General features: G+C 40.3%; 1 protein-coding gene across 1 annotated transcript in view; it reads left to right on the forward strand.

The window, feature by feature from the left end:
* LOC101743162 (mucin-2) overlaps positions 1–25,935 on the forward strand; it is a 150,391-nt gene that overhangs the window by 118,947 nt on the left and 5,509 nt on the right. The window contains exons 21-22 of the mRNA XM_038012299.2: positions 24,412–24,645; positions 25,547–25,792. Of these exons, the coding sequence (XP_037868227.1) occupies positions 24,412–24,645; positions 25,547–25,792 (480 nt within the window). The remainder of the gene's footprint in view (positions 1–24,411; positions 24,646–25,546; positions 25,793–25,935) is intronic.

Consider the following 25,935-nt stretch of genomic DNA (forward strand, 5'->3'; position numbering starts at 1 on the left):
TTATTATTTTTCATAAAAATAATAATATTAATATATTTATTATTGTTCCTCTACTCGAGCTCTAGGCTCGGTTTACTGAGCTCCCGCCCCGAGACCCTCAGGGAAAGGGTGGCTCAGTTTCCCCTCCTACGAAGACCGTATCCCCCAAGACTTTCGTGATGATGGTGACCGTGTGTATGGCAGCTTGTTTCTGCATGATGTGTGGGTTGATGTTTGCATCTAATTTATCTAAGTATTTCTGTAGGCTTTTGGCTATTACTCCGGTTGCTCCTATTACTATTGGTACTATTTCTGTGTGTGTTTTCCATAATCTGGTTATTTCGGTTTTGAGTGCATGGTATTTACTTAGCTTTTCTATTTCTTTTGCTCCTATATTGTAGTCTGAGGGAACTGTTACATCTATGAGGTATGTTTTGTTGTCCGTTTTGTTTATATAAATAATGTCTGGTCTATTGTGAACTATTGTAACGTCGGTTTGAACCGGTATCTCCCACATTATTTTTGCACCTTCATTCTCCCTAACCTGCGGCTGCGTAAGGTGTTCTCGCCACCACAGGTCGGAGACCTGAAACGCATGCTTTTTAGCTAGCGACCAGAAAACATATTGCACTATGTTATTGTGCCTTTTGGTGTAATAAGTGCCAGCAAGCTTTTCGCATCCTGAGACAATGTGCTGTGTGGTCTCATCTTTAATGCAGCATAACCGACACCTACCATCAACTTGGCGTTTCATTATGTCTCTTTCATGTTGTCTGGTCACCACTGCCTGATCTTGAATTGCAAATATGGCTGATTCCAATGCTGGAGACACCGGTTGCCTTTTGAACCATTGGAAGGATTGGGCTCTGTCGATATTTTCTTTTTCTAGTACTGCTTTGTAAAATTGACCGTGGAGCGGTTTCGCTTTTATTATCTCTATTTTTGTCTTAACTACTGCATTTTTTAATTCTTTGTCTGTATATTTTTCATTTTGCTGTAATCCTATTTCATTTAGATTTGATCGTGTTTCTTTAAATATTGAATATTTACTTTTATTTTTATCATGTTCCACTATTGCTCTAAGTATATGATCTTTTTCAGTTTCTATGTATGATTTGTATTTGATTATTTGTGTTTTGTATAGTGTTTCTAGATTTGTTAGCCCTCTTCCACCTTGATCGATCGGTATATATAACCTATCTACATCTGCTTTCTGTTGGTGTGCTTTATTCATTGCTAAAATCTTTCTGGTCTTTACATCAATCTTCTTGAGGTCCGCGGTTTTGTAATTTATTATGCCAAATGTATACAAAAGAACCGGTACAGCGTATATATTTAAGGCTCGCAAGATATTTCGTGCATTGAGTTGCGATCCTGTTACGGATTTGACGCGACGGAAATATTCTTTTTGTATTTGTTGCCTGACTTCATTGTGGTCGATTTTGCCTGCCTCATCTATCCCTAGGTATTTGTACTTCTCATCTAATCTCAGGTGCCTGAACTCGTCTCCGCTCAGCAGAACGTGCCCTCGACCGCGATGTTCTTTTCTCCTACCCGCGACTAGATGTAGAATATTACATTTTTTTAGCCCGAATTGCATGCCTATATCTCCTGTAAAGATTTCTGCACTATCTATTAAAACTTTAAGGTTTGTTTTACTGTTCGAATAAATTTTCAGGTCATCCATGTATAAGAGATGATTTATTATATTATTGTCTTTAAGTGTATATCCTTTTAATTGGTATTGGTTGAGAATTTGGGAGATGGGGTTGATACCCAGACAGAACAAAAGAGGGGAGAGTGAATCACCTTGAAATATTCCTCGTCGGATGTATATAGGTTCAGTGGTTACAGATCCGTCCGCACCGCGAGCCGTCATGACCACACTCCACATGGGCATGACCAACCTCAGAAAATTTCTGACAACGGGTGGACATTTATAGAGCTCAAGTACTTTGAGTAGCCATTCATGTGATATGCTATCAAAAGCCTTCCGGTAGTCAATCCAAGCCGTACTTAAATTCTTCTGGCATTTATGTGCATCTTCCAGTATGGCTTTGTTGATCATGAGGTGATCTTTGCAGCCACGTGCCCCGCGTCTGCAACCTCGCTGTTCCAGGGCTATGATGTTATTTTTATCGCAATGTTTGTAGAGTTCATTGGCTATTATGGAGGTTAAAATCTTGTACATAGTTGGCAAACAAGCAATAGGACGCCAGTTCTTCGGGTCTTGAGTATTTTCGTCTTTAGGTATTAAAACAACTCGGCCCCTTGTGAACCAACTATCTATGACTTCGGTACCTTTAATTATCCTATCAAATAGTTTGGCTATATATTTGTGTGTACTAGTGAGGTATTTGAGATAATAGTTATGTATTTTGTCTATTCCTGGTGATTTCCAATTCTGGGATTTTCGGATCGCGGTTCTCAATTTTCCTACATCTATCTCTTCAAATGTGTGTTCCTCTATTTCATTTGATGAATTTGCTATTTGTGTTATCCAGTGAGCTTCTTTGTTGTACGATATTGGGTTTGATAAGATTGTCGTCCAGAAGTTTTCTATTTCCGACTGAGAAGGGATTTGTGTGGGATTGTGTTGCGAGCTATTCAGAGACCTAAAAAATTTGTGTTGGTTCTCAGCAAATTGTTTATTCTGAATTTTCCTTTGGTTTATTTCGTCATATCTGCGAAGTCTACCTGCTAAAGCCTTAACTTTTTGTTTTAGTATCTCAATGGTGTTATTTAGATCCTGATCATTGTGAATTTTGAATTTCTCGTATAGTTTATTTTTGATATTTCTCATTTTGTTACTATTAGAACCTGCTTTTACTTCTACCAACCTTCCCAATTCCTTTCTATGATCTTCTATTTTTTGTTTCAGTCTACGTTTCCACGGTGGTTCGTGTTTCGGTTTTTGCATGGTGGGTGGGGTATAAGGTGTTTGTTTATTATTAATTATCAATGTCTTAGCAGCTGCGTAGATTACGTCATTTATTTCGCGTAATAATTGATTTGTCTCGAGCAAGGTGGGTATGTAGTTGTTAATTGTTTGAAGGTTTTTTATAAAATGTTTATTAAATTTGGGTTTCGGTAAGAAAGTTCTGTTGTCAATGGGTATTTCTTTAGTTTCTGCTAGTATTTGCAAAAAATCTAACACAAGTGGATCTTGGTTTTCATCGACTACAACCTCACCTATTTCATTTCCTTCGTCCGCTATCGTATCCGTAAGCTGTGTAGTAGGTTCTATTTGAGTGAATGTAAGGGTTTGTTCTTGAGTGTCAGTATTTGGTGGTGGGTGAATGTGCTGTGTCTGTTGTGTGAAGTTTTCTTGATGTAGTAAATCGGCGGTGTAAATAGGTTCAGGTAGAGTGTTTGCTGTTGTCTGTGTGATGGTTTCTGGCAAGGCAGTACGACTGTACACGTCAGGTAATAGATACGCTTGTTCTGCTTTACTTTTAATTTCTTCAAGGACTTCTTTTGAAATGTAATTATGTGATAATATGCTTCGTGCCTGATTGGATAGTTCCTGTGAATTTTTTAAACTTTGTGATGTGTGAATTTCGGTCTTTAAAGATCTTTTCTAATCGTTTTATATAGCCAGGCCCTCCTGCTTTGGCTAGATAAAAACAAAACATAAGTTCATCTAATTCGGTTCGTGACCACTTCCTTCTTGCGTCATCGTTAATAGAACCTGTGGTCGATGACGATGTGCCGGCAGAGCATGTGGGAGACATATCCCTACCCCGCAAAGCAACATCGTTAAATTCTTCGGCTGTAGCATCTGGAGACCTACCCCAAACCCCCCTGTCCCCGACTCCCGACCAGCCGGTACGTCGTGAGTCGCTGGCTAGCATTCTGCCACGTCCGCCACCAGCTACAGACGTGCCCCGGCGATCGCCCCCGGGCAGCGGCCCTATACGTTCATTATTCAAATTATTCTCCATTTTACTGGGTTTGCCTTTGCCTTGTTAGCCGTATAAGTTTATATAGTATACGTTGCCCGCCCCCCACGTGGTCTGATGGTCGACTCGGACGTAAGGTAGGACTTAGGGGGGCATATATAATATAATAATAATATAATATAAATAATATTATTTTTCATAAAAATAATAATATAAAATATTAAATTAAGACATGACCTAAAGGTCTTAAATACTAGGTCATAAAATCCCTTAAAAAAAAGATTCAGTGAATTTTATTATTATGTAGGTACATAATTTTACTTCTTATTTTTTGAAACTATTTATTCAGTATTAATTTACAGTATTAATTGCCATATGTTATATTAGTTATATTTTTAAATTACGAGTATTGTGTCAAAAATCAATAATTTCGAAACAAAAAATGGCGCGAAAGAGTGTTTCCGCTATCGTAAATTAAGATTTGATTTTTAAAAAATCAAGGTTTTTTTTATTACAAAACGCCTCGTAAATAGTTTGTTGAGTTAAGCCATTTAAAAACTAGGTCGTCTTTGATACAATTCCGCGAACACGCAACGTGTATACTGGTATATTTGTAATCACACCAAACATGTATCGCGTCCTGGAAAAATTGTCTAACCTCACTTTTGTAACATAGAATATGTAGTACATTGTTTGAAAAACCAACTGTTTTCCCATAAAATCTCCTTAATCACTATACAAGAGTTTCTTAGTTTTTAAAATTCTAAATTCGCTTCGTTTAACTCCTTTTTTTTTGTTCTGTGTCAATGCAAAAACAACATAACTTGGATGATGTATTCTTGGAAAAAAGAATGCACTTTTTGAGATTTTTACTTTTTGACCTTTTCGTATAGTTCACAGCCCTATCTACCGTATAAAAAAAACTGTTGTGTCTATAGCTTTAATATTTATTTATCTATAGCTTTCATTTGAATCACTTTGAACATTCGTTCTTAAAAATTCACCTTCATATAAAATTTTGTACAAAAAAATTCGTTAAATCAAAATAGAGTTTTTGCACATAGCAGATTTTGGTTTGATAGCGACGATATATTAAATTTATTAATGAGGCCGTCAAACTGATCCTCTATTAACAGTGGTAGGGTTTATCGTGACCCGAATAAGTAGGCGCCACAATGCTGCCTATTTCTACCGCTGGGTAGTGGAATTCGCTTTTTGACGTCCACTATGGTAATCACTTGACATCGGGTGATCGTGATAAAAACACTGCGTTCAAACAAAGCATGACCAACGTGATTTATCACCTTCGCAATCACATCACGCGACTGGTTGTTAGGAACGCAACGATCACGGCTTATGGCTTAACAAGCGTTCACATAAAATTGGCCGAGAACGATCGGTTTAAGGTGTGTATCGATAATATAAGAGCATAAGAAAATCGAGCAATGGGCAATTTAAAAAAATGATGACTTCCGCCATTTTGGAATCACATCATTACGTAATTAATGGTGGTAGGGCGTTACATGAGTTCGCACGTGTAGATAAAATTATCTTTTCTGTCACCTAGCAGTCACACGTTCCAGTTTGAGCATTGGTATACCAGTTATACGTGACTGTCAGTTATTTTCGACCTTAAGGTCTGTGGAGATATTTATTCCATTAATTCTTTGAACTATTAAACACCAAGTGAATCTTGAACTTCATTTAAGTTCCCTCACCAAAGCAATACAGAAATACCTTCCTTCAGAACCCTTTCACTCTTCAAACGTGAACGTATGATATTTATTTATTTATTTTTATTTTATTTATACTTTATGCACAAAACAAAACTTGTACACAGGCGGACTTAATGCCATGGGCATTCTCTTCCAGTCGACCATAGGGTGGTGCAGAGATAATGCATGGTAGGTATATATATGATATTTCGCGATAGAACTTCGCAGAATACCTGTATTCCACAAATTATAAAAACGGCTACCAAAATTCGCTCAGACCATCGCAGCCCATGACCTAATCCTTGAAGCCACACATCTCAGGCGTAGAAGCTCTTCATCACATGGACTATTTTGGCACTGACGCAGCATTCAAACTCAGTCTGAACTCGCCACATACTTCAAGCAGCACTGCCACTTGCAAGCTAACCTCAGAACGGACAACGCAAACTTAATGCCACTACCTCCGGTCTTGGAGATGTGGCAAGCAGCTACCATATAACCCAAAATGCTTGACAGATGCCTGAATCTTGCTAATGACATTTTCAAGATAAATTTGAATTTATACAAGTTCCCAATAACAACAGTTGAACCGTGTCGGTCTACCAAGCAATTTCACTCGCTAGGTACAAGATCTTCTTTCTATAATAATGGGCCCTTCAATTCAAAAGCGCCGCTGATCAACGTGCGCTACTATATTTCTAAATACAACAAAGATTAAAGCTACCGTTAACCAATTAAAAATCACAATTACTTTCGATTTCGATTCGCTGACTTTCTCTGTAATAAAATACACTTTTATGTTTACTGAGTTGTACAATAAGCGAGTTGAACGAATGCGCTGAGACGCTAAACCACTCACGGTCATTGCTGAAAATTGCTTCGCTAATTCCATAGACGTTATATAGTAAATAAAACTGTAGCGGCAACATAAGCGCGACACGATTACGTATTATCTTATTCAGAATTTTTCCCTTTTTCGTAGAACCGTCCGAAATTATATTTGCGATTACTTGCGCTGACTTGGCGTCACATTGAACCATCATTATTAAATACAATAATTTCGGAAGCCATTATTATAACCATGTAGTTAAAATCATCATTTGCATTAAACTGGAGTCTCAATCAGATCGAAGATCAACCACAAGAAAGAGATGAGAGAAGAAACCACAATATTTTCATATTTTTTTAAATAAATAAAGAAATTCGATGCCTACTAGAGTTACTTTAGCTAAAATTTCATCAGATTGTCTTAGTTGTCACATATATATTACATCCATGTCCGCACACCTCTTTCGATAACTCTTAATTTATGATGATTGGTTTGCCAATGATCTAGTTCGGTGGCCGCGTTACTTCTGTGATCCATCTGTATTTGTAATTTGTATGTAGCTTTTTAAAGTAATTGGATGTATCTTAATATAGTACCTTATATAGAATGCCTTTGAAGGATGGTAATAAAAAGAAACCTTCCTAATGCAACGTCTGGTATCTACAGTACTACAAAACTTAGAACTCATGTCGCAAAATGGGTGGGGGGGGCTTAGGCTGGTCTGTGAGCTCCGGTAACGATTCATCACCAGGCTTCTCTTCTATTTTTTTTTTATTTTTTTTATTGCTTAGATGGGTAGACGAGCTCACAGCCCACCTGGTGTTAAGTGGTTACTGGAGCCCATAGACATCTACAACGTAAACGCGCCACCCACCTTGAGATATAAGTTCTAAAGTCTCAGTATTGTTACAGCGGCTGCCCCACCCTTCAAACCGAAACGCATTACTGCTTCACGGCAGAAATAGGCAGGGCGGTGGTACCTATCCGCGCGGACTCACAAGTGGTCCTACCACCAGTAAAAATCTATGTAATTAAAAAAATGAAGTATTAATTTTACATATGTTCCGATTGGTTTTTCTTAGTTGTACATCACTCAGTCAGTCTTGTTTGACGGTAGGTACTAATTACAAAAGTTTTGTTTCCATTGCCGCGCGCTGCTCTTGTTGCTCTACCAATGTTTTAATTAGATGAGAAGAAGCAACGAAAATTTGGCCTCGTTATTGGAAAAGTAGCGAAAGTGTTCGACAAAGCAATGTTGACTTTTTTTTTTTTTTTTTTTTTTTTTTTTTTTTTTTTTTTTTTTTTTTTTTTTTTTTTTTTTTTTTTTTTTTTTTTTTTTTTTTATTGCCCTTGTAGGCAGACGAGCATACGGCCCACCTGATGGTGAGTGGTTACCGTCGCCCATGGACTTCAGCAATGCCAGGGGCAGAGCCAAGCCGCTGCCTACCGCTTAATACTCTCCACAAGCCTCGTTTGAAGAAGGACATGTCATAGCGCTCGGGAAACACCGTGGAGGGGAGCTCATTCCATAGCCGGATGGTACGTGGCAAAAAAGACCTCTGGAAACGCACTGTGGATGACCGCAGTGGCTCCAGGTAGTATGGATGAACTCTACTCCGGTGGCGGGCGGTGCGATGGTAAAAACGAGATGCCGGTATCATCTCGAACAATTCCTCAGAGCACTCCCCATGGAACATACGGTACAAAATACAGAGGGAACCGAAGTCCCTCCGCAGACCCAGAGGTTCCAAACGATCCGTGAGACCGGGATTATCGACAATCCGAACGGCCCTCCTCTGTATGGAGTCAAATGGAAGAAGCTGGTATTTGGGAGCCCCGGCCCAGAGATGGGAGCAGTACTCCACGCGAGGCCGGACTTGTGCTTTATAAAGCAAAAGCCTTTGTCCAGGCGTGAGGTAGCGTATTGCTTGACGGGTGTGTCTCTATACGTAATCGGAGCTACCTAATTACGTAATTCAGAAGGCACTTTTATTTAATCTTTTGTCATGGCGCCGGAATTTCAAGGAGTATCCCTGCAGCTTTCCGCGAGTATCGGGATTCTGGGGGTCGATATTTCGAGCGATGTCCAGTTTCGGAGTCATTTGGAAGGTAAAGCCAAATTGGCCTCTAAAATGTTGGGAGTTCTCAACAGAGCGAAGCGGTATTTCACGCCTGGACAGAGACTTGCGCTTTATAAAGCGCAGGTCCGACCTCGCGTGGAGTACTGCTCTCACCTCTGGGCCGGGGCTCCCAAATACCAGCTACTTCCATTTGACTCCATACAGAAACGGGCTGTTCGGATGGTCGATAGTCCTGCGCTCGCGGATCGCTTGGAACCTCTGGGTCTACGGAGGGACTTCGGTTCTCTCTGTGTTTTATACCGCATGGTCCATGGGGAATGCTCTGAGGAATTATTCGAGATGATTCCCTCATCTCCTTTTTATCATCGCACCTCCCGCCATCGGAGCAGAGTTCATCCATATTATCTGGAACCGCTGCGTTCATCGACAGTGCGTTTCCAAAGATCTTTTTTGCCACGTACCATCCGGCTTTGGAATGAACTCCCCTCCACGGTGTTTTCCGAGCGCTATGACATGTCCTTCTTCAAACGAGGCTTGCGGAGAGTACTTTATGGTAGGCAGCGGCTTGGCTCTGCCCCTGGCATTGCTGACGTCCATGAGCGACGGTGACCACTTACCATCAGGTGGGCCGTATGCTCGTCTGCCTACAAAGGCAATAAAAAAAAAAAAAAAAAAAAATCAAACATTTAGATTTTTTTATAGAAATCGTCTATGACCCCTTCCAAAAACGAGATTAAATTCCTTAATTAGCTTGAAATGCAGACAAACGATAATATGATCATATGAGTAGGTACGTGTGACCCAATGGAGCATCCGGTGCGTTCGCGTTGGCTGATGCAAACGCGTCGGGGTTCAAAATAACTTCAAAAACAGCACGCACATGACTAAAGACTTTCACGATGACTGGATAACTTCGTTTTTTCGACACCACCAAACTTAGAACGTTTATTATATGCATTATTAATACGTGAAGCAAAAACTTTGTATCCCTTTTTAAGAAAATTGCGCGGACGGAGGAGTATAAAATTTTCCACACTTATAGAGAATATAGAGAAGAAGTGCACAATGCTAATATTTTTTTAAAATAGTGCATAATAGATACATTAAATCAATAAAGAAAACATTACACACACTACATACCATGTATTTGACGCATACATGCATGCATACTATTTATTGTCAAACTTTTGTTCTTGACGTTTGTTGTCAAATTGAGAATAGATTAAATATTGTTTGTCTTTGTATTTTTTATAGTGTAGTCTTGGCGTAATTTGTGATTATAGAAGTATAAAATACAATCATAATAGTGTACAAACTTACAATTCCAATTAATTATAGTCGAATTTCGACTACTGCGGGACCTCTAGTATGCATTATTACTGGTGTTGAACGATGATCCGACACGGTTGGGTATCCTAAACCTTCCTATTTTTGGCACGAATCAATTATTCCAGTTTGAGGGACAGAGCCAATATTGTAAATACAGCGCAATTGAGAGCTCATATCTCAAGTGAGTCGCGGCGTTCTGTGTTGCCTAAGGTTATAACCCAAAATGGAATGGAATAAAAAGATTGTTATATTTTAATTTACATTGCGTGTTTTATTACAAATATTGTTTAAAAAGCGTTCGTTCAGCGTATCGCTACCCGCCTTCTTGCCGTTTCTAATTTCTATTTCACCTAGGATCTGACGCTCAGTGTGCTTAGTGCGAGTTTTTTTAACGTTCTCGATAGCGTAAAAGTTAACTCACAGTTTGTATGAAGTTGGATCTTTTGCGTACGTTTGCCGCTAGGGGCGTTGTTCCAACTCCATACAAATTTGAATTAACTTTTACTCAATCGAGAACCTTAAAAAACTCGCACTATAGATATTGTTTAGTTGAAGCCTCATCTCATTGCAACATTTGCTCGTTAAAACTAGTCACTAAATTTCAAAATGTTTCAAGCGTAAATAATTAAATTAAAATGGTGACCGCCTTGTATGAAACCCGCATTTGATTCATTATGGTTGACCAATTGAATGACCGACGGAAAACGATGTTGGCAATATTAACGACACCGCTTTTAACGAAGTAATTATATTTTAAATGTAGATAACCTACTCGGCTTCGTCATATATGATCCGTCACCGGTATTATTTATTTATTTATTTTATTTACAACTTTATATACTTGACAGTATAAAGGCGGACTTAATGCCATAGGCATTCTCTGACAGTCTACCTTAGGGGAGTGCAGAGGTGAACCTTGGTAGGTGTAGTGTGATAGTGATATTACTAAAACATATGTGTATATAACATACATATTATTTATATATACAAACACTCTTACTTAAATAAAATTAGATGACCATGCTAACTCTGTAAGAAAAAGATCTCGAACCATCATTAAAAAAAAATTTTTTTGTCTTATAGCAATTGGGTTATGTTTTAGGGATTTTTGACGTAACATTAGTATTTTATGTAACTTTATCTCCGAAAATATGTTCATGAATGAAAACATTCCCAGATGCCCCTATTGTGTTCAACTTTCCACGCTCATCTCATTGTTGCGTAAAGGCTCGCTGTACCTCTGACCCAGAACTTTCACCTAACAAGACGAGACTCGCTAGAGAAGCAGATAATTCTGTGTTGTAGCATCGAAAATTCACACAGAAAATTGGTAAAGACAATTCGAGCTTCTGCTCCAATCTGAGTTGTCGCTTAGAGCGATGTCTTCCAGCAACTTTGTGCGGAATGACATTTTTAATACGCTTTTATTAGCTTCATACGCATGTTAGTATGTAGGGGAATCTTTGAATATGATTTTGACCGCCTTCAAAACGTCGGATTTACTTGAAATTTGGCGTACTTATCAAGGACCGATGACAATTCAAGCCCACTGAATTTCTCGCCGGATTTTTTCAGTGGGTCGCGTTTCCGATCCGGTGATAGATTCTGCGAAGCACTGCTCTTGCTAGGGCCAGTGTTAGCAACACTCCGGTTTGAGCCCCGTGAGCTCACCTATACGCTAGGGTTACGCTGATATAGCCTCTCAAGGCTATCAGCGTAGGTAAAAAAAAGGCAATTCAATATTATAAGCAGTTAGACCTGTTTTATTACTTTCGACAATCAAAACAAGAAATTCATTTGAGCGCCTTCTTTTTTTCACTTAGCAAAAAACATGTATTTGCGTGAATTGTACATTAATGAATAATTTACGATAGATAACGCTACTTAGAATATTAAAAAAAAAAGTTTAATAAGAACTAAAAAGCACGCTTTTATAGAAAATCGAACCAAAAAATATAGTTGTTTTATAGTTTTTTTTTAACTAGTATTTATTGTATATTATTATGATAACGACGGTGGTTCTCATGTTGAGAGAAATAACTAATTATTCATTTAAAAAATATTTATAGCCTCTTAATACTAATCAGGATATTAAAGTAAATTTATTATATATTTGTACATATATTTAATTAGTATTATATAAATAATTAGTTTCAAGTTTGGAAATCGTTAAGTATCTTACGGCAAATAAGTTTGGGAATCACTGCGTTAAACACTATGCTTATATACTGAGATAACCCTTTACTCCAAGATAGGCTGTATGCTTGTCTTTATTACGACACCAGCCATAAAAACAAACAAAGCAGATAATAATAGAACTGTAAAATTTTAATTTTCACCTGAACTTGTTTTGGTAGGTAAGATTTATGTTTGCATTCTCTCGTAAGTAATCGTAGTAAAATATCACGTTGCGAGCGCTAGTTACACGAAAGCCCAAGTTAGAACACTACATTGCGTAGTACTCTAGCTGGAATAGAAATATTTGTATTACTCATCAAACAAAATCGCATAACTTCCTACACAAATCCGTGCGGCCTCATAACGCGTCCAAATATTATCGTATCGTACCTAATTAGCATTCGACAAAAACATTCCTTGCCTTCCTACCTAGTTAATATTAAATAATAATAATAATAATAATAATAAAACATTTATTTCAGAAAAAATCCATAAAATAATAATAATACAATAGTCAGCACACAAACAGTTCAACAATACAAATAGAAAATGAACAATATACTAATTCAATTAATTAAATATACAAAGGAAATGAATTAGAAACACATAATTATATATATAATAATGTCAATATTAGCTATCATTATGTCAATCAGTTAATTAATTTGGAGAAAAAATAAAATAAAAAGAAAATCATACACATTTCATAATGAAGAGTAAGGCGCTGTTCAGGATATTATCAAAATAACCCTTCTACTCTATATCTGTTCATAAAATATTTATACCTACTGATACCATGCACCCCACGCTTTTTTTACAATAAAATATTTTTTTCTTACACTATTTTTTATTCAAATTTATTAAAATGTATTTTCTAGTTTTTAGTTGGATTTTCTATAAAAACGTATTTTGTTAGTTTTTTTAAATATTTTTTTAGTTAAATTTTGATTATTTAATTCCTTTTTTTTATTTTATTTTTAAATATTCTATTGTCATCGGTCTTTAATAAGTATTCCAAATTTCGAGTTAATCTGACTTTTTTAAGGGGGTCAAAATCATGTTCAAAGATTCCGTTACATACTAACATGCATACTTCTGAAGCTAACAAAAGCGTATTAAAAAGAAAACAAAATATCGTACGTACGGGTCTCACACAAACATAATTATAATACTAACGGACCGCATCTCGCAAATCAGCTTCGAGAGATGAGTGAAAGCAGTCGGTCCACTATATTTCAATACTTTCTCGTGGCTTACGTAATTTGTACGCGTCACAAAAACAAACATATTAATATTTTACGATATTATTTGTTCGCAGGCGCCATTGTTAGCCCGCAGGGGTATGTACCTACCCAAATCTAGGTATTTGGGCCGCTAATTAATCGGTTAGTCGAAAGCCGTTGTGTTTTTTTATTATTGCTTAGATGGGTGGACGAGCTAACAGCCCACCTGGTGTTAAGTGGTTACTGGAACACATAGACATCTACAACCCAAATGCGCTACCCACCTTGAGATATAAGTTCTAAGGTCTCAAGTATAGTTACAACGGCTGCCCTACCCTTCAGACCGAAACGCATTACTGCTTCACGGCAGAAATAGGCAGGGTGGTGGTACCTACCCGCGCGGACTCACAAGAGGTCCTACCAAATCAAATCAAATCAAATCAAATCAAATCAAAAAATTTTTATTCAACATAAATGAAAGTACATACTTGTTGAACGTCAAAAGAACTACCGCCAATTCACAAGAACTAGCCTCCGTCCTGAGAAGAATTGGCAAGAAACTCAGCGGGCATGTTTTTTTTTTTTTTTTTAATAAGCAATTATTATTTATTAATTTTTTAATATTACATTTTTTTTTAAATATGAGTTTTTTACAATGAGTATTATAACGTAACAATTACTACAATATTGAAATGCCCGGAGCGAGCAACTCATTCCCACTTTGTGCAATCTTCTAGATAATCATTGACTTTATAGTAAGCTTTATTGCACAGATGTTCTTTAACAGTTTTCTTAAACCTATGTATATGTAGGTTCTGAACATCTTGTGGGATTTTGTTGTACAGGCGCACAGACAAACACCCGAATGAATTTCTTATCTTATGTAACCTACTCATCGGCACAACAAGCTTGTGTTTGTTCCTAGTATTTCTATTATGTATGTCCGACTTTTTAGGAAACTCCTCAATATGTTTACGAACATACATCAAATTTTCAAAAATGTACTGGGATGGCATAGTGAGAACTTTAATTTCTTTAAATTTCTCCCTCAGGGATTCCCTTGAGTGCATGTTATAAATAGCGCGTATAGCTCTTTTCTGCAGAATAAATATCGTTTCTACATCGGCCGCATTGCCCCATAGCAAAATGCCATAGGACATGACACTGTGGAAGTAACTAAAGTAAACTAAACGAGCCGTGTCCGCGTTTGTTAACATTCTAATTTTTTTTACTGCGTATGCTGCAGAGCTGAGCTTACTCGCCAATTTATGAATATGAGGTCCCCATTGCAGTTTGGAGTCCACTGTTATACCAAGAAATACGGTTGACTCAACAAGCTCCAATGATTCCTCAGAAACAATTACATCACTATCCACTTGTCTCACATTTAAAGATGGTTTAATACATTTTAAAGTAAATTTAATACATTTAGTTTTCTTACTATTCAATAATAGGTTATTGATACGGAACCAATGAACCACACACGAAAATCGCATCATTCACTTCGTCATAGACTTGTAATTGTCGTTTAATTTTAAATAATAAAGATGTATCATCTGCGAATAATACGACCTCGTGTCGGGACTCAATAAAACTAGGTAAATCGTTTATATATATTAGAAATAAAAAAGGACCCAAAATGGAACCCTGAGGTACACCCATTTTCAACAAGGTACCTGAAGATCTATTACCTTTCACATCTACTGTTTGTATCCGTCCTGATAAATAGGAAGTAATAAGTTCCAATGCACCATCCCTAATACCATAGTGATGTAGTTTCCTCACCAATGTTTCATGTTCAACACAGTCAAATGCTTTGGATAAGTCACAGAAAATTCCAAGACAATCATGTGATTCCTCCCAAGATTTAAAAATATTTTTGACTAGATAAGCACCTGCATCAGTTGTAGAGCGACCCCTGGTAAACCCGAATTGTTTATTATGAAGCAGGTTATTTGAATTAAAATGTTCTAAAAGTTGTGTCAAAATTATTTTTTCAAAGATTTTACTCAACGTAGGGAGTACTGAAATAGGTCTATAGTTAGAGGGGTCATCAGTACTACCAGATTTAAAAAGAGGAATCACTTTACTATGTTTCATTAAGTCAGGAAATACACCACACCTAATACAATCATTAAAAATACTAGCAAGATGAGGAGCAATAATGTCTATTACAGACTTCAAAACCTTTACTGATATTCCCCACAAGTCAGCTGTATTTTTTACATTAAGGCTATTAAAACTTTTTATAATATTGTTTGAATTAATTTTCCTAAATTTAAAAATTTCATTACATTTGTTGACATGTTTATGCAATAATATTTCAGCTGCTGTGGGGGATGAATTTAGAGAAGTGGTAGTTGAAACTGGAATGTCAGAGAAAAACTTTTCAAAAGCATTAGCCACATCTTCATGACTAGTTAGCAATTTATCATCTATTTTTAATGAGAATTCTTGGTGGCTATTTCTGACTTTTCCACTTTCTCTACCAATGATGTTCCAAGTCATCTTTATCTTGTCAGGGGCATTTTTTATTAAATCACTTAAATGTAAAGATTTTGCCGCTAAACAAACTTTTCTAAATAGTTTTGAATAGTTCCTGACATATTGATGAAATGTTTCATCATTATTATAGGCTTTTTCAGAGTACAGATCATATAACTTTTTTCTACTTTTGTACACTCCGGTGGTGGCCCACTCGCTGAACACTGTTTTGTTTTTTAATGTTACAGTTTTAGGAATAAATACATCAGCAAAGACCAAATTAATTTTCTCAAACATATTCTGGTATGACAAATTTGGGTTATGGTTATAAATAATTTCTGAATGTTCTTGCTTAATATTATTTCTAAACTTCTCAATTCGTTTTTTATTAATAGGAACAATCACAAGAGTATTTTTATCTATAGAATTGATATTAGATTCAAAAGACACAAATTGTCCACTATGATCTGATGTTAACTGATTAATAATTTTGTTGTTAATCGGTGTTACATTTGTAAATATGTTATCTAAACATGTTGCCGATGTGGTCGTTGTCCTAGTAGGCTCTAAAAATAAGTTTGGGAGGTTATATGACTTTAACAGTGTTCTGAATCTAATAGTGGTATTTGTGTTTTCTAAAAGATTAATATTAAAATCACCACATACAAAAATTTGTTTATTAGAAACAGAAAGCTTCAGCAATACATTTTCCAAAATATTTTCAAAAGAATCATATAACGCATCAGGAGGTCTGTAGACGCAGACAACAATGAGGTGCTCAAGCTCAACACAGGAAATTTCAATAATTCTCTCAACAGAGAGGGCCACTACATCCTTTCGTTCCTTACATTTCAAACATTTACTAACGAAAATCAGTGAGCCACCGCGAATAGCGTTCTCTCTGCAGAAGGAACTTGACAACTGGTGATCATCAAAATTAAACAATAATTCATAATTTCTAAACCAGTGCTCAGTAACACAGAATACATTAATATTATGCATATTTAAAAACATTTCAATTTCTAGCTCTTTACCCATCATTCCTTGTAAATTTTGATGCACCAAATTGAATATGTTAATAATTGAAACGTTAACGTCTTTTGATGGGTATAATCTAGTTGTATTAATTGATTTGTAATTGCAAGAGTGTGACTCCTTTGTCTTATTAATTAATTTAAATTGGAAGCAGATTCCAAAGTCTTAAAACATGTCATATTTTTTTCCTGCTCAATAGAAGCAGGTATTTTTTTAGCTAAATTTATAGCTAGGAAATTGTGTATAAAATACTGTAGCGATGTTGCTACTTGTCTAAAATTTTTATTACTTAATTTAAATAAGTCATTTTTTGATGTCCTTAAATTTCTAAAATTTATTATATTATTTATGTCTATTAATTTAAATGCATATTTTTTGGATGTCAAGGTGCAGTTATTATTATCAAAAGCATTATAAATTGCATTATTAATATTAAATCTAATTTTGTTTTCTGTCGGTAAGTCTTGCAAGTAAGGAAAAGTGAACATAATATTTTTTTTAATATTTAACATATTAACTTGTTCAACATAATGCAAAATTTGTTTTTGGTTAACATTTTCTCTCCTCCCTAACATAATTATTATGACAGTGTTTAGACAATGTGTGGTATTTAAAATCTTATCAAATATTTGTGCTGGATTAGCACCTGGCATACAGTAATTAATCACATGTTGTCCAAAACAAAGGTCATGTAATGCCACACCCATCTGTTTCCCCAGCTCATCACTAAAAATTTTAATTTTAATTTTGTCTTCTCTAGAATCTTGTGAAGATGCAGTAGTAGGTATACAGATAGGTGCTGCCTTCATAATATCATTGCTTTGAGACTCTAGCACTGAAAGAGTAGACACATTATGTTTTTGAATTTCAACATGTGGTAGCTCCTGACAACCCGATGCAGAGCATTTACATTCAGCGTACTGCATTGTCAAAGAGTCAAAACGCTGTTGATTATAATTACAAGTATCAATTAAATTGTCCATTGCCAACACATGCTCACTAATGTCCCTCTGTGCTAGTTCATAGTTTAATGTAATGTTCTCTAAACTTGACTTTAAATTGTTTATTTGTGTAGATAAACATTCTATTTCTTCCAAGTGTTTGTGATGAATTTGTTGACTCTGTTCAGTCAATACAGCAACCTGGTGTGAAAGTGAAGTTCTTTGCTTGCAAATGAGCTTGATGTAATCCTGAGACTTGTAATTTCTCAATTTACGTTGAGTCTTATATATTAATTTATTAATTTTAACATATTTCCTTACTTTATTTTTACTTAAAACTAACTGGGAGCGCTCTGAGGTCTCTGCATCACTACCAGTCAGATCAATAGTAGTTATGTCAAAATTCAAGGCAGTATCTTTTTTTTTTTTTTTTTTTTTTCGGGCCGGGGGCCGAACCTCCTACGAGGTCCCCGCGCCTAGGGGGCGCGCGGGGTATGTGAGACTCAACGACCTGCAGGTGTTGAGAGCAGATCGCGGGCCCAAGGATTTTAGGGCCCACCCACTAAACGACTCCCCTGCACTCTTACACCCGACGTCCGATCTCCGTCCGGGGTCAGAACCCATTCAGAGTAGGGGGGTTCCCGCGGTCAACACTACAACCAGACACGCGGCGCCACCCCGAGGACGCCCGACCGACGGGTCGTCGAGGCGATAGTCGATGACCAACGACGTCGGTCTCCGCGGTACGGCGGCCCTACCAGGCCGCCCGGGCGGTGCCGCTGGTGTTCCGGGATACCCCGCTGGGCCAGAACCAGCCTGCCGGGTCGGAACGCGATACACCGCCGACCGGGTTGCTCTTCAACAGTATGTTCGGCGACGACAGCGACGACGAAAATGCGGACCGCATCGCAGTCCGCAGCCGCCGACGCGCCGTCCCGTCCTCCTGGTGCCAGCGCGCTAGAGTGACGGTAGCGTGCGGCGCAGCCTCAACCCCCTTAGGTCGCCCCGTGACCATCACCGGGAGGAGACTGCCTCCTCATAGGGGCTGGAGCTGGACAAACGCCCTCCTCCGAACCCCGGCTCGACGGCGGCGGCACGGCGCCGAGAGGGAAGAAGAGCTCTCCCTCTCCCGTTCCGCCGCCTCCTTCTGCGAGATGGTGGACTCGCAGAAGTCGAGCATCGCCTGCCAGGACTCGTCGCTGCCGAGCATCGTAGCCACGACGGTCGGAAGCGACAAGTCCGGTCCTATTTTTGCAACGAGGACGCGGCGCTGCTCCGCGAAAGCGGTGCAGTACGCGAGCGTGTGCTCCGCCGTGTCCTCGTTGCAGCCACTGCAGTGGTGGCACTTCGGCGTCGGCTCCCTCCGGGCGACGAGGTGCAGGTAGCGACCGAAACAGCCGTGTCCCGTGAGCACCTGCGTCGCTCGGAAGGTGAGACGTCCTCGGTCGCGATTCACCCAGTCCGAGAGGACCGGGCGGATCGCCTCGACAGTCCGTCGCCCGTAGGCGGGGTCCGCCAGGCGGCGAGACCACGCCTCGAGCACGGCACGCCGAGATTGAAGTTTCCGCGCTCGAACTTCCGCCGCGCCGGGACGCGGCTCCCCCCTGGAGCGGAGATCGCATCGCCACGCGTAATCCGCAGCGAGCGCCTCCGCTTCTAGGTCCCAGGGAGGCGTCCCAGCTAGCACGCACGCCGCCTCAAACGAGACGGTGCGGTATCCACGAACCGCCCTGACCGCAATCGCGCGCTGCGGACGTCGCAACGCCGCAACGTTGTCACGGGTCAGGGCGTGGCACCACACGGGAGCCCCGTACAGTGCCATCGACCGCACCACCCCCGTGTAGAGGCGGCGCACTACCACGTCAGGCCCCCCGACGTTCGGCAACAGCCGACTCAGCGAGCCGGCAGCCGCCATCAGTCGGGGACCTAATCTTTCAAAGTGAGCGCGGAAGCTCCAACGACCGTCCAGTACGAGACCGAGGTACCGCAACCCGGTTGCCTCGATCTCGACGCGAACGCCTCCGATCACGAGGTGGGCCCCCTGAGGCGGCGCTCTCCGGGCCCCGTGAAACAACAGGGCCTGGGATTTATCAAGCGCCACCTCCAGACCCAACCGTCGGATCCTGCCGATGACGAAGGCCACCCCCGCGCAGGAAAGACGAGCAGACTCGCGCAAATCCTTCCCCCGGGCCACGACCAAAGTGTCGTCCGCGTAGCAAACTATGCTTAGACCCGGGAGAGGAGCGCTAAGGGCGCTCCGCAGGACCCAATCATAGCTGATGTTCCACAAGAGAGGGCCAAGGACCGACCCCTGTGGAACACCGCGCTCAACGGGGAAGCGGAGCACCGTCCCACCGTGCCCGGTGCACACGACCGACCTATCCTCGAGGTAGGACCCGATCAGCCGACGGAGATACGCAGGGACGCCATGATACTGCAGCGCCCCCGCGATTACCGACCAGGGCAGGGTGTTGAACGCATTGGCGATGTCCAGGGACACCGCCAGTGCAACCCCACCCCGGCCGACAGCCTCATCAGAGAGGGCGCGCACGCGCATCACCGCGTCGATGGTCGAGCGGCCCTCCCTGAATCCGAACTGCTCCGCTGACAGATCAGGACCCACTCCCGTCAGGTGCTGGACGATGCGGGCGGCCACCACCCGCTCGAGCAGTTTTCCCGCTTCATCCAGCAACACGATGGGACGATACCCCGCAGGTGAGTCCGCAGGGCGTCCCTCCTTCCTTAGCAGAACAAGTCTGCCCGTCTTCCACTGCTTTGGAAACCGCCCCGACTCGAGGCAGGCTTCAAAGAGCCGCACGAGCCGGTCCCCAAGGGCACCGAAGGCCAAATCCCAAACCCGACCGTGAACACCGTCAGGGCCGGGGGCCGCGTCTTTCCTCCGCATCCTCGACACGGCCGCACGAATCTCCTGCTCCGATATGCTCGGAGGAACCACCTCAGCAGGGGCATCACCGCTCACGTCAAGGCGTGGCGGCACGCCCATGAAGGGGGGCTCAAAGTCCCTCTCCATCCGCGGGAATAGCCCGGAGACAATATCCCGCAGCTGCTGAGGCTGGAGACGCTCCGTCACCGGGAGCGCCCACGGTCGCAATTTCTTGCGTACCGTCTGGTACGGGCGCCCCCAGGGATCCTGATCGAGCGTCTCCAGGAGCGTCTTCATGCTCTGAGACTTGGCCTCGCCGATGGCCCGCCGCAGAACCTCCTGCTTTTCACGGCAGTCGGCATGTAAGCGGGCCGCCACCTCCGCGAAATCCATACCGCGAAGACGGCGACGGCGGTGGCGGGCGCTTCGGCGGCGTGCCCGCACGCACTCCTCTCTGAGGAGTGCGATCTCGGGCGTCCACCAATACGCACCGCCACGTGGAGCGCGGCCGCTGACCCGGGGCATCGCAGCATCGCAGACGCGACGCATCGTACCCCGGAACCAATCGGCCTCCGACTCCACGTCCACTAGACGCGCGGGCATCGGCGCCCACGCGGCCACTGTGGCCGCCTCCACCGCGAGCACCTTATTCAGGCGCTTCAGTGCCCAAAGGCAGTATCTACAGCAACCAAAGAGGGTTCGCTCTTAACCAGTTCCGAATATAAGCTCTGAGGCTGCTGTTCCTTAAGTTTACATAGCTCTGACCGCAAGTCAGAAATACAATCATCAGCCTCAGCCAATTTATGTCTCAACTCAGCGGTGATTTTCAATGAATCACAAAATTCATCACTGCATTGAGAAAAGGTGTTAATCGTATCCTGCAACTTCTGGTTGGTCTCAAGAGCTTCACTGTGTTCAATGAAGAGGTGAGACAATTGTTTTTTAAGGTCAGTATTCTTAGAGATGACTGACAGCATCTCCTCTTCATTTTGTTCACTTTCTTGTAAAAGTATATCATATTTTTCGCGAGTATTTTTTAATTGTTCTAAAGCAATACGAAGCTGTTCATCAACCTGACGAGATTTGATGCTGCGAGTCATCATTTTAAAATAAATTACAATAAAATATGTAAAGAAAATTTACGAAGTTGCCGGTCAGATTACCCTCAAATTACAAAATATTACACACTCACCAAGCAATATTATAACGTTAACAATCAATTAAATAACGTTTTAAAGCACTATTTATAATATAGTTTACTTATTTATACACCTTTAACACTACTTTGATATGTTTTAATGATATTATGAAGTGTTAGTTTATTTTTAATTAATTTATTTACGGGAGCAGAGAAATCGAACCGAACACAACCGAACCGACCGCCCAAAAAAAAAACCCTAACCACCTAAACAGCTAAGACTTCGATATCATGTCTAACCAATAATTAAGTTCCAGTGAAGCACTTTATTAGAGGGGTATATGTTCCGTAAATATTCCGCGTATACCTTGAATATGTAATTGTAATTTATTTAATTGAATTATAGGGGATACGTTCGTAGGTGACAAAATAAAAACATACAAATAGGTTAATTGTAATAAGGTCTATTTTACTGATATATTAAGTGCATTTGGCGACGCGTTTACAAAGGTTACGCGGTTGGATACGTACATATTGGAATCATTTTTATCAATGTATATGACCGATGTACCGATTAGATCCGCAAATAAATAAGTCTTTAGCCGCGAATATAGGAATTGGGTCGCATTTTCTTAATCCGCGAATAATGAAAACGCGAATGAAATAAGTGCGACTATGGAGCTTTAGCTGTAATACAAAAGATGAAAAAAAAAAAAAACAATCGTATTCTTTTTATCACCGAGACTATTACTTTTACGAATTTACGATTTCATTACTGTATTTACGGCACAAACAGCTAACCGCTTGATCTTTGAATCTTCGAATCAAATAATTCGTATAAAAGAAAAACCCCTATAGGATGTTTGAAAGGAATCATTGCGAAATACACAAATAATACGCTTACGTGGGAAAGTAAATTTTCTATTGGCAAAACTCAGAGACATTTGGCGTCCCACGCTCTGATTGAGACATTTCGCGTTCCAAGAGTTAACAGAGAAAAAAAACAAACAAACAAAAGTCGAACAAGTATTTGACGTCTACGGTATACATGCTTACGCAAGTCTCCCATATATTACGATAATATTTGTTGTGATTAATTCGATCCAATTGCTTTATTGGACACGGCGCGGCGCAATGGATTTCGTAAATTAATATCAACATTGTTACACCATAAGATTGATTTTAGAGTGACATGCTATATAGGTGTTTCTGGTATACCTGCCTATATAATATATGTTAATAACATTAATCAATGTAACATTCAGTAGTTCTCAAATTGTTATGAAATTTCTTTTTTTTTAAGGAACGTATTTACAAGGTCTAAAGTAGAAAAACGTTTTTTTTTGTTATTGCTTATATGGGTGGACGAGCTCACGTCACGTGGTGTTAAGTGGTTACTGGAACCCATAGACATCTACAACGTAAATGACCCACCCACCTTGAGATATAAGTTCTAAGGTCTCAAATATAGTTACAACGGCTGCCCCACCCTACAAACCGAAACGCATTACTGCTTCACGGCAGAAATAGGAGAATTTGCGGTGATAACAACAAGACACCTTAGTTGTGGGAAGTCCCATTAAAATTCTGTATTACCAACCTAAAAACAATAGCTCGATATGCATTTAAAACAATGAAGATAAATATAATCTGTGCTTATTTACCGAAATGATTCATTGTTTTGTAAACGTTTTGCGGCTTCGTGTTCCGGTCGTGTCACGCTCCGACGGCGAATCTAACAATCTTAGTTCATTGCTGAGATTATCTTAGTCCGTGGATGAATTTTTAATTCAATTATCTTGCGAGAGATGCACTGAATTAAAATGAGGTTTTAAACCGGCTTCAACAAAGGGGACTACAATTAGACTGTATTTTTTTATGTCCGTCATCTCAAAACTTTTTCTAGGCAAATGGATTTTGATCGTGTGGTCTAATCTAAATTAGTATTAAGGTCTCAGTAAGTAGTTTTTGTGTGGTCTTAAATGATTCATATTTGGTGATTCATGGCTTTGACTACCTACATTGTAATGATATTCTCATTTAAATTTTGTCAGAGTCGGCTTTCTTTCTTAAGATGGGCGGCGGCTTTTAATGGAGCCCATAGACATCTACAACGTAAATGCGCCACCCACCTTGAGATATTAGTTCTAAGGTCTCAGTACAGTTACAGCGGCTGCCCCACCCTTCAAACCGAAACGCATTACTGCTTCACGGCAGAAATAGGCAGGGTGGTGGTACCTGTGTGCGGACTCACAAGAGGTCCTACCATCAGTGATTACACAAATTATAATTTTGCGGGTTTGATTTCTATAACACGATGTTATTCCTTCACCGTGGAAGTCAATCGTGAACATTTGTTGAGTACATATTTCATTAGAAAAAATGGTACCCGCCTGAGATTCGAACACCGGTGCATCGTTCAACACGTATGCACCGGACGTCTTATCCGTTAGGCCACGACGAGGTGTCTACACCCTGCTTATCACTGTTGCGGAGCCATTCGCCTGGCTTCTAAAGTTGAACAGCTGTACTACAATTGTGAATTTGACCTCATGTCTCAAGATAAATGACGGCATCACGATTTATTACTAGGCGCTCATGTAGCTACACTTCTAAATTAAAACAATGATTAGATTATGCTACGTAACTGATCATTCATTTAAAAGGAAAACCTATCTTATCATTGTCAACAGCTACCACTCTATCGACGACCAGTGTGACCACGTCAACGACTACCCGCCGTCCGCTGCGCATAGCCAACCGGCGGAGACCGACAGCGACTACCAGGATCACCACCACGCCTACCACCACCACCCCTAACCCAATTACCACTGCCCAACCGACTACCGCCTCGCCTACCACAAGCCAAGCAACAACCATTGAAGATATCTTGGATGTTGAACCATTACAGGATATAGGGGATACAGGTTGGTTTCTCTTTAGGTTTTATTAACTGGAACTGGAAAAGAGATGATTTTTTGGTCCTTATTATAAAAATACCTCACGCATTACAATACAGAAATCAGAGTAAGTTTATTAACACGGTATCTCCGCTGTCAACAGTAACTTTACTGTAGATACACAAGTGACGTGATAACGTCTTAAAAATCGATGAACACCGGCTGCACGCACGAAAAAGTGTCACGTTCCGTCTGGGCCTTAGCGTGCAAGCGAGACGCGGAATAAGCGATAGAGAGGCACGATCGGCCCAAGCGATGGCTTGTGACACATTTATCTCTCATCTCGCATTTCGTCAGACCTAGCAGTTCGAATAGTTCTGCTAATGACGCTATCACGTAAATCTATCGTCCGTAAACCGACTTTACAGACAACCAATATTTTCAATCGTCATAAAGAGGGATGAAGTCCTCGAATGACGGACTCATTGATATGATATGAATGAATGAATGAGTCAGTTTTACAAAGTGAAACAAATGTAACGTCTTCAATATAAATACTACATTAATCCTAAAACAGTCGTTTTGTATTCCCCCGATCCACTAACGGTGTTTTTAAGTACCTCAAGCACCGGTCATCGTTCGCATCGAACCCGTCGCTTGCGACGAAGGGTTCAGCAAGTAAACTAACCCACAGACACAGCCCACTGAGTTTCTCGCCGTATCTTCTCAGTGGGTCGCGTTTCCGATCCGGTGATAGATTCTGCGAAGCACTGCTAGGGCTAGTGTTAGCAACGCCTCCAAGCTTGAGTCACGAGAGCTCACCTACACATTAGGGCTACGCTTACATATCCTCTCAAGGCTATCTATCAGCTTAGGTAGGAAAAATCTGATGAAAAAGGATTTAATAAGAGTTTTTTATTATTCTTAGATGCTATTGAAGAACCAAATCAAGAACAACGTGGAACAAGAAAGAATAACAAAGTACGTCGTCCTTTAGTGACTTTGAAGGAGTCGCCGGGAGACCAGAATCCGTCAGCGACAAACGAAGAGGAGAACAAGAGACAGAGCAAGAAATACAGTTCAAGTTTCAAACAGAATCAATTGGACGACCTACTCAAGTTGAAGAGCAGGGACCTGGAAACCACCACTGAATTCAAAACGACTGCTGTTGAAGGTACTATAGGAAACAAATTACTAGAGCTTAATCTATACTATATTTTTAATATTATAAAGCTGAAGAGAGCCGACTTAACCTAATAAGGGTATGGCTCTAATTACGAATTAAAAAAAAAAGCTGAAGAGTTTGTTTGTTTGAAC

This window comes from Bombyx mori, chromosome 8, assembly GCF_030269925.1.
Source record: "Bombyx mori chromosome 8, ASM3026992v2".
Classification (NCBI taxonomy): Eukaryota; Metazoa; Arthropoda; class Insecta; order Lepidoptera; family Bombycidae; genus Bombyx; species Bombyx mori.